The 12,530-nt window shown below is 47.7% G+C and overlaps 1 protein-coding gene across 2 annotated transcripts in view; it reads right to left on the bottom strand.

The window, feature by feature from the left end:
• The window catches only part of INPP5D (inositol polyphosphate-5-phosphatase D), a 149,259-nt gene that overhangs the window by 22,958 nt on the left and 113,771 nt on the right, over positions 1 to 12,530 (bottom strand). For both annotated transcript variants that reach the window (XM_054477564.2, XM_054477565.2), the window contains exons 15-18: positions 12,296 to 12,434; positions 11,855 to 11,963; positions 11,307 to 11,395; positions 4,347 to 4,428 (exon numbers count right to left, since the gene is read on the bottom strand). In XM_054477564.2, the coding sequence (XP_054333539.1) occupies positions 4,347 to 4,428; positions 11,307 to 11,395; positions 11,855 to 11,963; positions 12,296 to 12,434 (419 nt within the window). The remainder of the gene's footprint in view (positions 1 to 4,346; positions 4,429 to 11,306; positions 11,396 to 11,854; positions 11,964 to 12,295; positions 12,435 to 12,530) is intronic.

Genomic DNA, 12,530 nt, shown 5'->3' with positions numbered 1-12,530 from the left:
TCGCCATGTTGGCCAGGCTGGTCTTGAACTCCTGACCTAAGGTGATCCACCTGCCTCGGCTTCCCAAGTGCTGGGATTACAGACGTGAGCCACCACGCCTGGCTCACTTTATTTTATTGATGAGGAGCCCCAAACACAGGGTGGGAAGGGGACTTAAGGCCACTCAGCTCATCAGTGGGAGAGACGGGACACCTTCTCCATCCCACAATGCCTCATAGAACCAGGAGAGAGCGGAGGATGCTAAGTGTAGAAAACTCTGTTAAGGAGCTTGGTGCTTGGGTGAGAACGGAGGCAGCAGAGCACTTTGGGAAGGGGCAAGAGAAAGAGGACAGTTCTAGAAAGACAGTTCTTTCAAGATAGCCCGTTGGAGATGCCTGGCAGGAAATAGGCACTCAAGGCTGGAGATGCGTCTTTAGATGTGGAGTCTTGGGATTCGGTGGAAGCAGAAGACCTGAGCGTGTCTGGGCTTTCACATGAAGGATGAGAAGAGACAAGGATGGAATTCCAGGGCACACCAACCATGAATGGGCGGGCAAAGGAAAAACCGCCAGCAAAGGAGACCAAGGAGGTGATAAAACAGAGTTGGCATCCATTTCTAGAAAGCATTTACAAATCAGCAAGAAAAAGATAAACACTCCACCCTTCAACCAACCAAAGGATATGGACAGAAAATTCACCAAAAAATACAGATGGCTAATAAACATGAAAAGAAAAAAAACTCACTTACTAAGGATCACCAGAGAAACACATGGAAACTATGAGACAGAACAGAGAAAGGGACAGGAGAGAAGGACGGGAATGGGGGCACTGGTTGGTAGTGGAGAAGGAATAGATGGAGTCAAGGGTCCAGGGGCGAAGGCTAGGCAGGAAAGAAAGAGGAGGCTACCCCTTCTCTGAGACAGGAGGGAGGAAGATGTGAGGGCATCAGCCTAAAAACTGGACCTGAGGCCAAGTGCGGTGGCTCACGCCTGTAATCCCAGCACTTTGAGAGGCCGAGGTGGGTGGATCACTTGAGGCCAGGAGTTCGACATCAGCCTGGCCAACATGGCAAAACTCTGTCTCTACTAAAAATACAAAAATTAGCCGGGCATGGTGGTGGGCGCCTGTAATCCCAGCTGCTTGGGAGGCTGAGGCAGGAGAATCTCTTGAACCTGGGAGGCTGACGTTGCAGTGAGCCAAGATGGCGCCACTGCACTCCAGCCTGGATAACAAAGCAAGACTGTCTCAAAAAACAAATCAAAACAAAACAAAAACAAAAAACTGGACATGAGCTGGAAGAAATCAGTGAGGTCCAGTGCTGTGTGAGGCAGGAGAGGATGGAGGTGGGGAGTCAGGTTGAGCACAGGGGTACAGGTTTGCTGTGGCAGTGGAGGAAGGGTATTCCAGGGAGAATTTAATGGGTTGACAAGCAGGGCTTTTTTTTAAGCATTCTCAGAATATTTCAGATATGTACTGAACATAATAGCAATGGCACTACAGTGTGCCCTTAAGCCTAGGAGGTGGACTGTAAGATGGGTGACCCTCAAAGACCCAGTCCTCCTCCCAGTAACCACACTCTCTGCGGTCCCCTCCCACCATGAGTCTGGGCTTGGCCATGTGACTTTCTTTGGCCAATGGGACCTTAGTAAACATGAGGCCAACAGAGCCTTAAGAAGAACTTCCATTGGTGAGACTTGCAGCTGGGAATGCTGAGATCAGGAGGCTAAGAAGCCGCCACTGGCCTGCTGGATGATGAGTACCACCCCTATGCCTGCTGACAGCCAGCCGACCCCAGATCTGATGGGCTGCTGCCTGAGTGTGCCCAGATGACACCAACTAGAGCCGAGGTGAGCAGTCCAAATTCAGCCTAGCGCAGAGACTCGTGAGCAAATAAATGTTTGCTTTAAGTCACTGAGTTTTAGGACAGTTTGTTATGCAGCAATAGACAGCTGATACACCTGGCTATATTAATTGTCATGAGAAGACTGAGGCTCCCAGGTCACCCCTGTTTCCTGAGCTCTGGACATTCACTCCCTTTTCTTTTCCAACATCTTATCTCCCCTCAACCCCAACTCATTAAACGCTTCTACTGAGCCCTCTGGCACTCAATTAAATATCATTAGCAAAATTCCCTGTATCTTTAATCTTCCTATCACCTCCCAAACTCGGCTGTCCCCGGAAGACACTGCTGCCTCTCTGGTGAGGCTTGTTTTCCTCCCCAGCCCTCATATTCCGGGCCCAGAGGTGGGGGCAAAGAGTGTCCTCCCTGCTCCTCATTGCCACTTCCGGACTGATCTCCCTCCTCTTTCTCTAAAGCCTCCACTGTCGAGCAGTTTTGAATGCCAAGTTTAGGTGCAAAACAGTAACTGGTAATTCTACAAGCCTCCACTATCTCCTGACTCTCGGCAGAGGCTGGCTGAAGCAGACAGATGGTTGAGACAAGAATTGGCAGGATGCGCGGAGCTGCAGGATGTGGGAAGGACAGTATTGACAGGGTTGACCCTGCGTGTGGCTGGGAAGGAGTGACAGGCCTGGAGAGTCCGAGGGGTGGCGGGGAGGGAAGGCACAAGTGAGGACGCTGCAGACAGAGGGTACGACTCAGGCACTTTGAGCTTTGGAAGCTGGAACAATGCCCTGGACGTGGCTGTGAGGGAAGGTTGCCTTCCCACACGTCTAAAGGTGTTGTGTGAAGTTCGTCTAGTGACGTCACTTCTGGGAGACAGAGCTCAGTCCTTCAGCAAGGAATGCAGGGTGCGTGTGTTAAACTGTTTCAGGGTAGCTGCTCTGGGCTCTTCTGGGCAGTAGGAGGAGACATGCACCGGAATGGAAGTCAGTTCAATGTATAGGACCAGAGTTAAATTTGTGAGACCAACTTTGCCAGTCCCCAGAGACAGAGTGGGAGCCACAAAGGTGGCCAGTGGGCAGCATTCCCCCGCCCCTCTCCTTGCTCCAAGGACCGGGGTGGCCATCCTTTAGAGGCCGTTGTGTGGGAATTTACAGTGTTTTAAAAATAATACCACTGGGCCTGGCGCAGTGGCTCAGGCCTGTAATCCCAGCACTTGGGGAGACTGAGGTGGGTGGATCATCTGAAGTCAGGAGTCCGAGACCAGCCTGATCAACATGGTGTAACCCCATCTCTACTAAAAATACAAAAAATTAGCCAGGCGTGGTGCTGCATGCCTGATATCCCAGCTACTCGGGAGTCTGAGGCAGGAGAATCACTTGAACCTGGCAGGCGGAGGTTGCAGGGAGCCGAGATTTTGCCACTGCACTCCAGCCTGGGCGACTGAGAGAGACTCCATCTCAATCAATCAATCAATCAATAATAAAATACCATAATTCTCAGTCAGTGAAGTGTTCAAAGCAACTCTGTTCTGTGGATTTTTAAGGTCTTACTTTGTAAGTAATGGGAACTAATCAGTAGCTTTTCAGAATAAGCATTCAGGCAATTAAGAACTCCTTCAGTGCACCTTCAACTTTGAGGGTCAAGAGTTAACAGTCATTTATTTCTTTTATTTTTTTCAGAGATGGGGTCTACGTTGCCCAGGCTGGTTTTGAACTACTGGGCTCAAATGATCCTCCCACCTCAGCCTCTTGAGCAGCTGAGACTATAGGTACGTGGCACAGTGCCTGGCTAACAGTTATTTCTTAATTGTTTTGAGAACTTATTCCATAATTATTTATTTTAATATTACATATTATGCCTTTTAAAAATCAATTTAACTCAATTTATTGTTAAACTTCCCCAAATATATATGTGTATATATGTGTACACACTTGTGACATGTATTAGTTTGAGCCATATGAATTTCCAATAACTATTTCTGACCTACAAAAACACTTTCATATGGTTCACACTTAATATGTTCTTTTCAAAAGAAATAAAACTGAATTTTTAAAAAAGTGCTCCAGGTTGGCCACAGTGGCTCACGCCTGTAATCTCAGCACTTTGGGAGGCCGAGGTGGGCTGATCACCTGAGGTCAGGAGTTTGCAACCAGCCTGGCCAACATGGTGAAATCCCGTCTCTACTAAAAATACAAAAATTAGCCAGGCATGGTGGCGGGAGACTGTAATCCCAGCTGCTTGGGGAGGCTGCGGCACGAGAATCGCTTGAACCCAGGAGGTGGAAGTTGTGGTGAGATGAGATCACACCATTGTACTCCAGCCTGGGTGACAGAGTGAGACTCTGTCTCAAAAAGAAAAAGAAAAAAAGTACTCTATAATTCAAATGTCTCCTAAAGCAGGGGATATGGATTAGGTGGCAGCACAAGACAGGCAGGGAAGCATCAACATTTCCAGGTCACCTGATTAGGGTTACAGTGAATTCTCTGATCCTGGTTCTGCTTTCCCCAGTGTTTGGACTCACCATAAGACTGACACACCACGTGCACCAGGGGATAAGACTTCCAGAGGACTCGGTCACACCAGGAAGGCAAGTTGTACTTCATCTGCAAATCAAAGTCACAGGCTTTATAAAATGCCTCTTATTATTATTTTTTTAATCAGTAAAAGAACAGATTAACTGGTGGCCTCTGTAATCCTCAAATTAATTGGCTGTTGGCTTTTTATAGAATTTCCCTGTAGGTGGCTTTAAACTTTTTTCACATGGCTCAAGTCCAGACTCCACTGCCACGCCTTCTTCTTTAAAATAAGATAACTCGCCTTGCTGTATTCCCTCACTTATCCTCCTGACTACTTCAGTATCCCTTGTATCTTCACCTTCTCTTACTTTCTTTCTGACTCAGATGAACCCCACCTGTATTTTCAACTCAGTCTCTGCTCACTTTCTGCAGCCACTTACTTTAATAACACACTTCAGCTTCCACCCCCAGTTCTATTCATCCATCTGTCCACCTCTTCATCTCCCCATCTACCCATCTTTACTCATTCACCCATCCATCCATCCACCTACCCACCTATTCATTCATCCATCCACCCATCCACTTATCTACCTATTCATCCATCTATCCATCTACCCATCCATCCAACCACCTGTCCATTCATCCATCCACCCATCCATCCACCCATCCATCCACCCACCCATCCATCCACCCACCGACCTATCCATCCATCCATCCACCCATCCAGCTATCCATCCATTTATCCATCCATCCATCCATTCATCCATCCATCCCTCCACCCACCCACACATCCATCCATCTATCCATCCATCCATCCACCTACCCATTTGCCTATTCATCCATCCATCCATCTGTTCATCCATTCATCCACCTATACATCCATCCATCCATCCATCCATCCCTCCGCCCACCCACCTAACCCTTCACCTCCATCCATCCATCCATCCATCATCCATCCCTCCGCCCACCCACCTACCCATTTACCTATCCATCCATCCATCCATCCACCCACCCATCCACCTATCCATCCATTTATCCATCCATCCATCCATCCATCCATCCATCCATCCCTCCACCCACCCACACATCCATCCATCCACCCACCCACCTACCCATTCTCCTGTTCATCAATCCATCCCTCCGCCCACCCACCTACCCATTTACCTATCCATCCATCCATCCATCCACCCACCCATCCACCTATCCATCCATTTATCCATCCATCCATCCATCCATCCATCCATCCATCCATCCATCCCTCCACCCACCCACACATCCATCCATCCACCCACCCACCTACCCATTCTCCTATTCATCCATCCATCTACTCATCCATCCATCCATCCATCCCTGCACCCACCCACCTACCCATTCACCTATCCATCCATCTATCCATCCATCCATCTATTCATCCATTCATCCACCTATCCACCCATCCATCCATCCATTCACCCACCCACACATCCGTCCATCTATCCATCCACCTATCCATCCATCCATCCATCCACTCACCCACCCATCCATTCACCTATTCATCCATCCATCTGTTCGTCCATCCATCCATCCATCCATCCATCCATCCATCCATCCATCCATCCATCTATTCACCCATTCATCCACCCATCCATCCGTCTATTCACCCATTCATCCACCTATCCACCCAGCCATCCATCCATTCACCCACCCACACATCCATCCATCTATCCATCCACCCACCCACCTATCCATTCGCCTATTCATCCATCCATCCATCTATTCATCCATCCATCCATCCATCCATCTATCCATCCATCGCACCCATCCACTCATCCATTGACCCATTCACACACCCGTCTACCTACTTATCCAATCACTCAAACAGTATCTATTAATACTATATGACAAGCCCTCTCCAGGGCCTCAGGCTGCAATGATGAGCAAGATGTCCATTGGGTGGGGTAGACAAGGTAAACTGGCAATAACAACCCTCTTTTATCAATATCCTTATCCCCTCATGTTCTAGCTCTTTCTTCTCTGTCTACAAACATAAAGGAACTCATCCTGAAAGAGCCTACCTCTGTCATCTCCTTCAATTACTTTTCTCTTTTCTTCCTTTTACCAATTTTCTTTCAAGAATGTTCTATTTTCAGGCTGGGCATGGTGGCTCACACCTGTAATCCCAGCACTTTGGGAGGCCGAGGCGGATGGATCACCTGAGGTCGGGAGTTCGAGACCAGCCTGACCAACATGGTGAAACCCCATCTCTACTAAAAATACACAATTATCCAGGAGTGGTGGCACATGCCTGTAATCCCAGCTACTCAGGAGGCTGAGGCAGGAGAATCGCTTGAACCCAGAAGGTGGAGGTTGTGGTGAGCTGAGATTGCACCACTGCCCTCCAGCCTGGGCAATAACAGCAAAACTCCATCTCAAAAAAAAAAAAAAAAGTTTTATTTTCATTCTCTCTACTTCTGAACCATTCACTTTTTAAAAACACTTTAGGTACAACTTACATAAAGTGTACTAACCGTAAGTGTACAGTCCCATGAATTTTTATGTTTGTATATACCCACTTACCCACTACCCAGAGCAAGATATAGAAAACCGCCATCATCCTAACGGTTCCCTCATATGCCTTCCTTGTCAATACCAGAGCCTCCTAAAGGTGAGCATTAGTGCGACTAACATCTTCATTGATTAATTTGTTTGAACTTATATAAATGGACTGGCTCAGTAGATACTCTTTTATGTTGGACTCCTTCAGCCACTTTATTGCTTATAAAAGTTCCATTGTTTATAAGTATCACATTTATCTACTCTACTGTTAATGGACATAGGGTTGTTTTCAGTTTTGAAGATTACAAACAAAGCTGCCATAAACATTCTTTTTTTTTTTTTTTTGAGATAGAGTTTCGCCCTGTTGCTGAGGTTGGAGTGCAGTGGCATGGTCTCGGCTCACTACAATCTCCACCTCCCAGGTTCCAGTGATTCTCCTGCCTCAGCCTCCCGAGTAGCTGGGATTACAGGCGCCCACCAGCATGCCAGGCTAATTTTTGTATTTTTAGTAGAGACGGGTTTCGCCGTGTTGGCCAGACTGTTCTCGAACTCCTGACCTCAGGTGATTCACCTGCCTTGGCCTCCCAAAGCTCTGGGATTACAGGCATGAGCCACCATGCCCAGCCAAACATTCTTATACCTATTTTTGGTGAACAAATATACAAATTTCTCTTGAACACACACCAAAGTGGAATTACTGAATCATAGAATAGGTGGATTTTTAGTTTTCATTGATTCTGCCAAACAGTTAGTTACATCTTTTTTTTTTTTTTTTTTTTTTTTGAGACAGGGTCTCACTCTGTTGCCCAGGCTGGAGTGCAGTGGGGCAATCTCAGCTCACTGCAACCTCTGCCTGCCGGATCCAAACAATTCTCCTGACTCAGCCTTCTGAGTAGCTGGGACCACAGGAGTGTGCCACCACGCCTGGCCAATTTTTGTATTTTCAGTAGAGATGAGGTTTCACCATGTTGCCCAGGCTGGTCTTGAACTCCTGACCTCAAATAATTTACCAGCCTCAGCTCCCAAAGTGTTGGGAATACAGGCATGAGCCACCGTGCCCAGCCTAAACAGTTACTTCTTAATGTTGCAGTTCTCTGCATCGGCTGCCCCTGAGAATTACCCGTGGGGCTCCACAAATAGTCATGTACCACAATAATGGACTGCATATAGGACAGAGGTCCTACAAAATTATAATGGAGCTGGAAAATCCCCATCACCTAGTGATGCTGTAGCTGTCATCACATCACAGCGCAACACATTACTCACGTGCTTCTGGGGACGCTGGTGCAAACCAGCCCACTGCACTGCCAGTTGTGCAAAAGCATAACAGTACAATTCTGTTCAGTACATAATATTTGATAATGATAAACAACTGTCACTCATTTCCGTGCTTATGATATTATTTATCATTAGAGTGTATTCCTACTTATAAGAAAATGTTAACTATAAAATAGCCTCAGGCAAGTCCTTCCGGAGGTACCAGAAGAAGGCATTGTCATCATAGGAGATGATAGCTCCATGTTATTGCCCCGAGGACCTTCCAGTGGGACGAGATGTGGAGGTGGGAGATAATGTCATTGACCATCCTGAGCCCGTGTCAGCCTAGGCTAATGTGTGCATTTATGGTTTTTTTTTTTTTTTTATTGAGACGGAGCCTTGCTCCAAGCTGGAGTGCAGTTGCGTGATCTCGGTTCGCTGCAACCTCTGCTTCCAGGGTTCAAGCGATTCTCCTGTCTCAGCCTCCCAAGTAGCTGGGATTACAGGTGCGCACCACCACGCCTGGCTAATTTTTGTATTTTTAGTAGAGACAGAGTTTTGCCATGTTGACCAGGCTGGTCTCGAACTCTTGACCTCAGGTGACTCACCCGCCTCGGCCTCTCAAAATGCTGGGATTACAAGCATAAGCCACGGTGCCCGGCCTATGTCTTAATTTTCAACAAAAAAGTCAATGTAAATGAGAGTTATGAAATTTTAAAACTAGAAAAAAAGCTTATAGATTAAGAATATAAAGAAAGAAAATATTTCAGTACAGTTGTACAATGTGTTTGTATTTTAAGCTACATTTTATTACAAAAGCATCAAAAATTAAATTGTTTATAAAAAGCTTATAAATAAAAAAATTACAGTAAGCCAAGGTTAGTTTATTATTGAAAAAAGAAAATTTAAAAAATAAATGTAGGGTAGCCTAAGTGTACAGTGTTTGTAAGGTCTACAGCAGTGCACAGTAATGTCCTCGGCCTTCACGCTCATTCACTTACTTGCGGACTCACCCAGAGCAACTTCCAAGCCTGCACGCTTCATTCATGGTAAGTGCCCTATACAGGTGTACCACCTTCTTTTTTTTTTTTTTTTTTTTGAGACAGAGTCTTGCTCTGTCACCCAGGCTGGTGTGCAATGGCACGATCTCGCCTCACTGCAACTTCCGTCTCCCGGGTTCAAGCGATTCTCTTGCCTCAGCCTCCCGAGGAGCTGGGGTTACAGGTGTGTACCGCCATGCATGGCTAATTTTTGTATTTTTAGTAGAGACAAGGTTTCACCATGTTGGCCAGGCTGGCCTTGAACTCGTAACCTCAAGTGATCCACCCACCTCGGCCTCCCAAAGTGCTGGGATTATAGGCATGAGCCACTGCACCCAGCCCATTTTTTTCTTTTTATAGCATATTTTTACTGTACCTTTTTAATGTTTAGATACACAAAAACTTATCATTGTGTTACAGTTGCCTACAGTATTCAGTAAAGTAACATGCTATATGGGTTTGTAGTCTAGGATCAATAGGCCACACCATCTAACTGAAGTGGGCTTTGTGTATATACACTCCATGAGGTTCCCACAATGACGAAGTCACCTAATGACACGCTTCTTGGAACACATCCCCGTTGTTAAGCGATGCATCACTATTTTCAGCTGCCTTCTGGGTATTTTCTCTGGGTTCTTCCGCTAATGTCATACAATCAGTAAGTCTGAAAACAAGTTCTATTTTTTTCCCCTTCAAGCCAGCTCCACCTTGTGATTTTCCAGTTTTTATCAATGGCAATCAGGTCTCCCAATATATCCTGCTTTCCCCCTTTCTTTCATTTTCACTGTTTTTTCCCTGATTCGACCCTAGCTGTTGCTCAGCTGAATGTGCACAACGGCCTCCTCACCAATGCCCCTGCTGCGTCCTCATCCTTTACTGCAATGCCCACCACAATTCTACACATGCCACTCTGACGCACCGGTGCCTGGCAGAGCTTGCAGTGGCCCCCTGTGGCCTGTCATCCTGGCATCTAGGACCGGCCACTCTCCCATCTCAGGCCCTCATCTGCCTCAACTTAAACTCACGTCAAACCAAGCCATCCTTCACCAGCCTGCACAGGGATCCACATGGACCTGCTCTGACAGTGCCTTTGGGCCAGGTGACCTTACCCACACAGCAGGCAGTGGACCCTGCAGAACAGGGTGTCCCATCCTGGGGTTCCCAGCCTCGTGGGTGACAGCAGTCCGGGATCGCCTCCTGTCCTCTCAGTTGTATTCTCTTCCTCTCCTGCTCTGTTCTAAAATCCACCCAGCGCTTGGCCTTCCTCTCCCACGTCCAGTTCTTCACTTGCCCCTGAGCCCAGATGGGGCCCAGAACTCTTTCAGATGACACTTTGAGCTTGTGCTCTATTGCCCTAGGCTTCTAGCGGGCCTGGGTACCTCACTGCCTCAGCCATTCGACCCTTGAACCCTGCCAGGGGCTGGCTTCCCTGATCCTTCCCTGCCCTGGCATTGTCATATTCTGGCTCTGGCTACAGCTAGTTGCATATTTGTCTTGCTTTTCCTACTGTGAAGTCCCTGGAGTAGACATCTTTGCTCTCCCATCACCTAGGAGAGTGCCTAACCCATAATAGGCCATCAGGAAATATCTTTGAACAAATGAATACATATTTTATTGCATCTTTCCCCAAACACTGTTCCTTGGAAAACAAGTGGCCTCATAAGATATTAATTGGTGTTCCATGAATAACTGAGTTTGGCATACAGATTTCCTCATGGAGAACCACAATCCTCTTGGGCCCATAAAGGCTCTGGTAAGTCCTGCAGCGAAGAAACCTGCTTAATGTTAATTCACTCGGCAGTTTAGCAAATATATTTGATCACGGGACTTTAAAAAAATGATCTTCAGAACCCAGTTAAGGAAATAATACTTTAAAATCCTCTCAGCATCTTAGAGTATCTGGACAGAAGGTAAATCACAAGGGTTATTTTCCCAGCTCAAAGCAGTGCACAAGTGTGGCTGCCCATTTACTCTGTAACACAAATCAGCATGTGCTTTCTAATTTTTTTCTTTCCTTTTTTTTTTTTTTTTTTTTGCCTAATGGATGAAGACACTTTCTGTTCACCTTTTGGGAACAGACACGAGCGGGGAGGAGATGGAGGGGCAGGGGAGGTGTCTATGAAGAGGACTCACCCCTGTCGCTTTCTGCTTGGTGTAGGCATATTTGTCCCGAGTCAGTCTTTCAAAACGGTAGGTTGGGGCAAACGTGATTTCTTCCTCCTCTGAAACAGAGAGACTTTCATTTCAATTCTGATTCCCCAGGTTTTGCATCTGGCCAATTTTCCCTATTCTTCTGGTAGGAAATTGGGGGAAAGGGGACGAAAGGATGGCTGGAAAGGCTCCAAGAGGAGAGGCTGTTGATTTTTTTTTTTTTTTTTTGAGACAGAGTCTCGCTTTGCTGCCCAGGCTGGAGTGCAGTGGCGTGATCTCGGCTCACTGCAAGCTCCACCTCCCGGGTTCACGCCATTCTCCTGCCTCAGCCTCCCAAGTAGCTGGGACTACAGGTGCCCGCCACCACGCCTGGCTAATTTTTTGTATTTTTTTTAAGTAGAGACGGGGTTTCACCATATTAGCCAGGATGGTCTTGATCTCCTGACCTCGTAATCCGCCCGCCTCGGCCTCCCAAAGTGCTGGGATTACAGGCATGAGCCACCGCGCCCGGCCGGGGCTGCTGCTCTTACCGAAGTGCAGGAAGACCTTCTGCTCCCTCCTCTCTGTGAGCAGCTGGTCGTGGGACAGGAGGTCTGCGTACTGCTGCTGCTTGATTTTCTGGATGATGGTTTCTGCCTCCTGGAAATAGAACATGCCCGGGCCTCTGGTGAGAAGCCCTGCTGATCCAGGCCTGGCAAGCTTCGGGGCTGGGGGCGGGCAGCTGGATGACCCGGGCTGCAGAGTGATGGTGGCAGGGTGGCTGTGACGGTTATGGGAACCAGGTGTGAGCACAGGGGAACCGTGAGGAGCGGCTGAGGCTCAGTAATGGAAACAGCGTTGAGCCCCCAAGGGGAGCAGCCGCCTCAGCCCACTTGGTTCACGTGTCTCCACGACCACCTGCCCCAAGCGGACTCAAGGGAGCCTCCATCTCATACAGCCCCAGCCCCAGCCCCAGGCGGGCAGCCCCTTACCCAGGTAGGCAGATCCACACGGTAGTTAAGATCCCCAAACCAGAAGAGGTGCGTGAAGCGGTGAGTGATGTTAAAGGGACTCAGCTTCTTGTCGCCCAGGGCCAGGAACCGGAGAATGTTCATATAGTTTTGGTTTCGCCTAATGCAAGAAAAAAGCGGCCATCTAGCACGGGGTCACTGGTTCCCCCTCCACTGTGGCAGGAAGTCACTCCTGCCATAGGTGGGGGGTGAGGAG

The sequence above is a fragment of the Pongo pygmaeus genome, chromosome 11, assembly GCF_028885625.2.
Source record: "Pongo pygmaeus isolate AG05252 chromosome 11, NHGRI_mPonPyg2-v2.0_pri, whole genome shotgun sequence".
NCBI classification, from domain to species: domain Eukaryota; kingdom Metazoa; phylum Chordata; class Mammalia; order Primates; family Hominidae; genus Pongo; species Pongo pygmaeus.
This window is presented reverse-complemented; position numbering and strand designations above follow the sequence as displayed.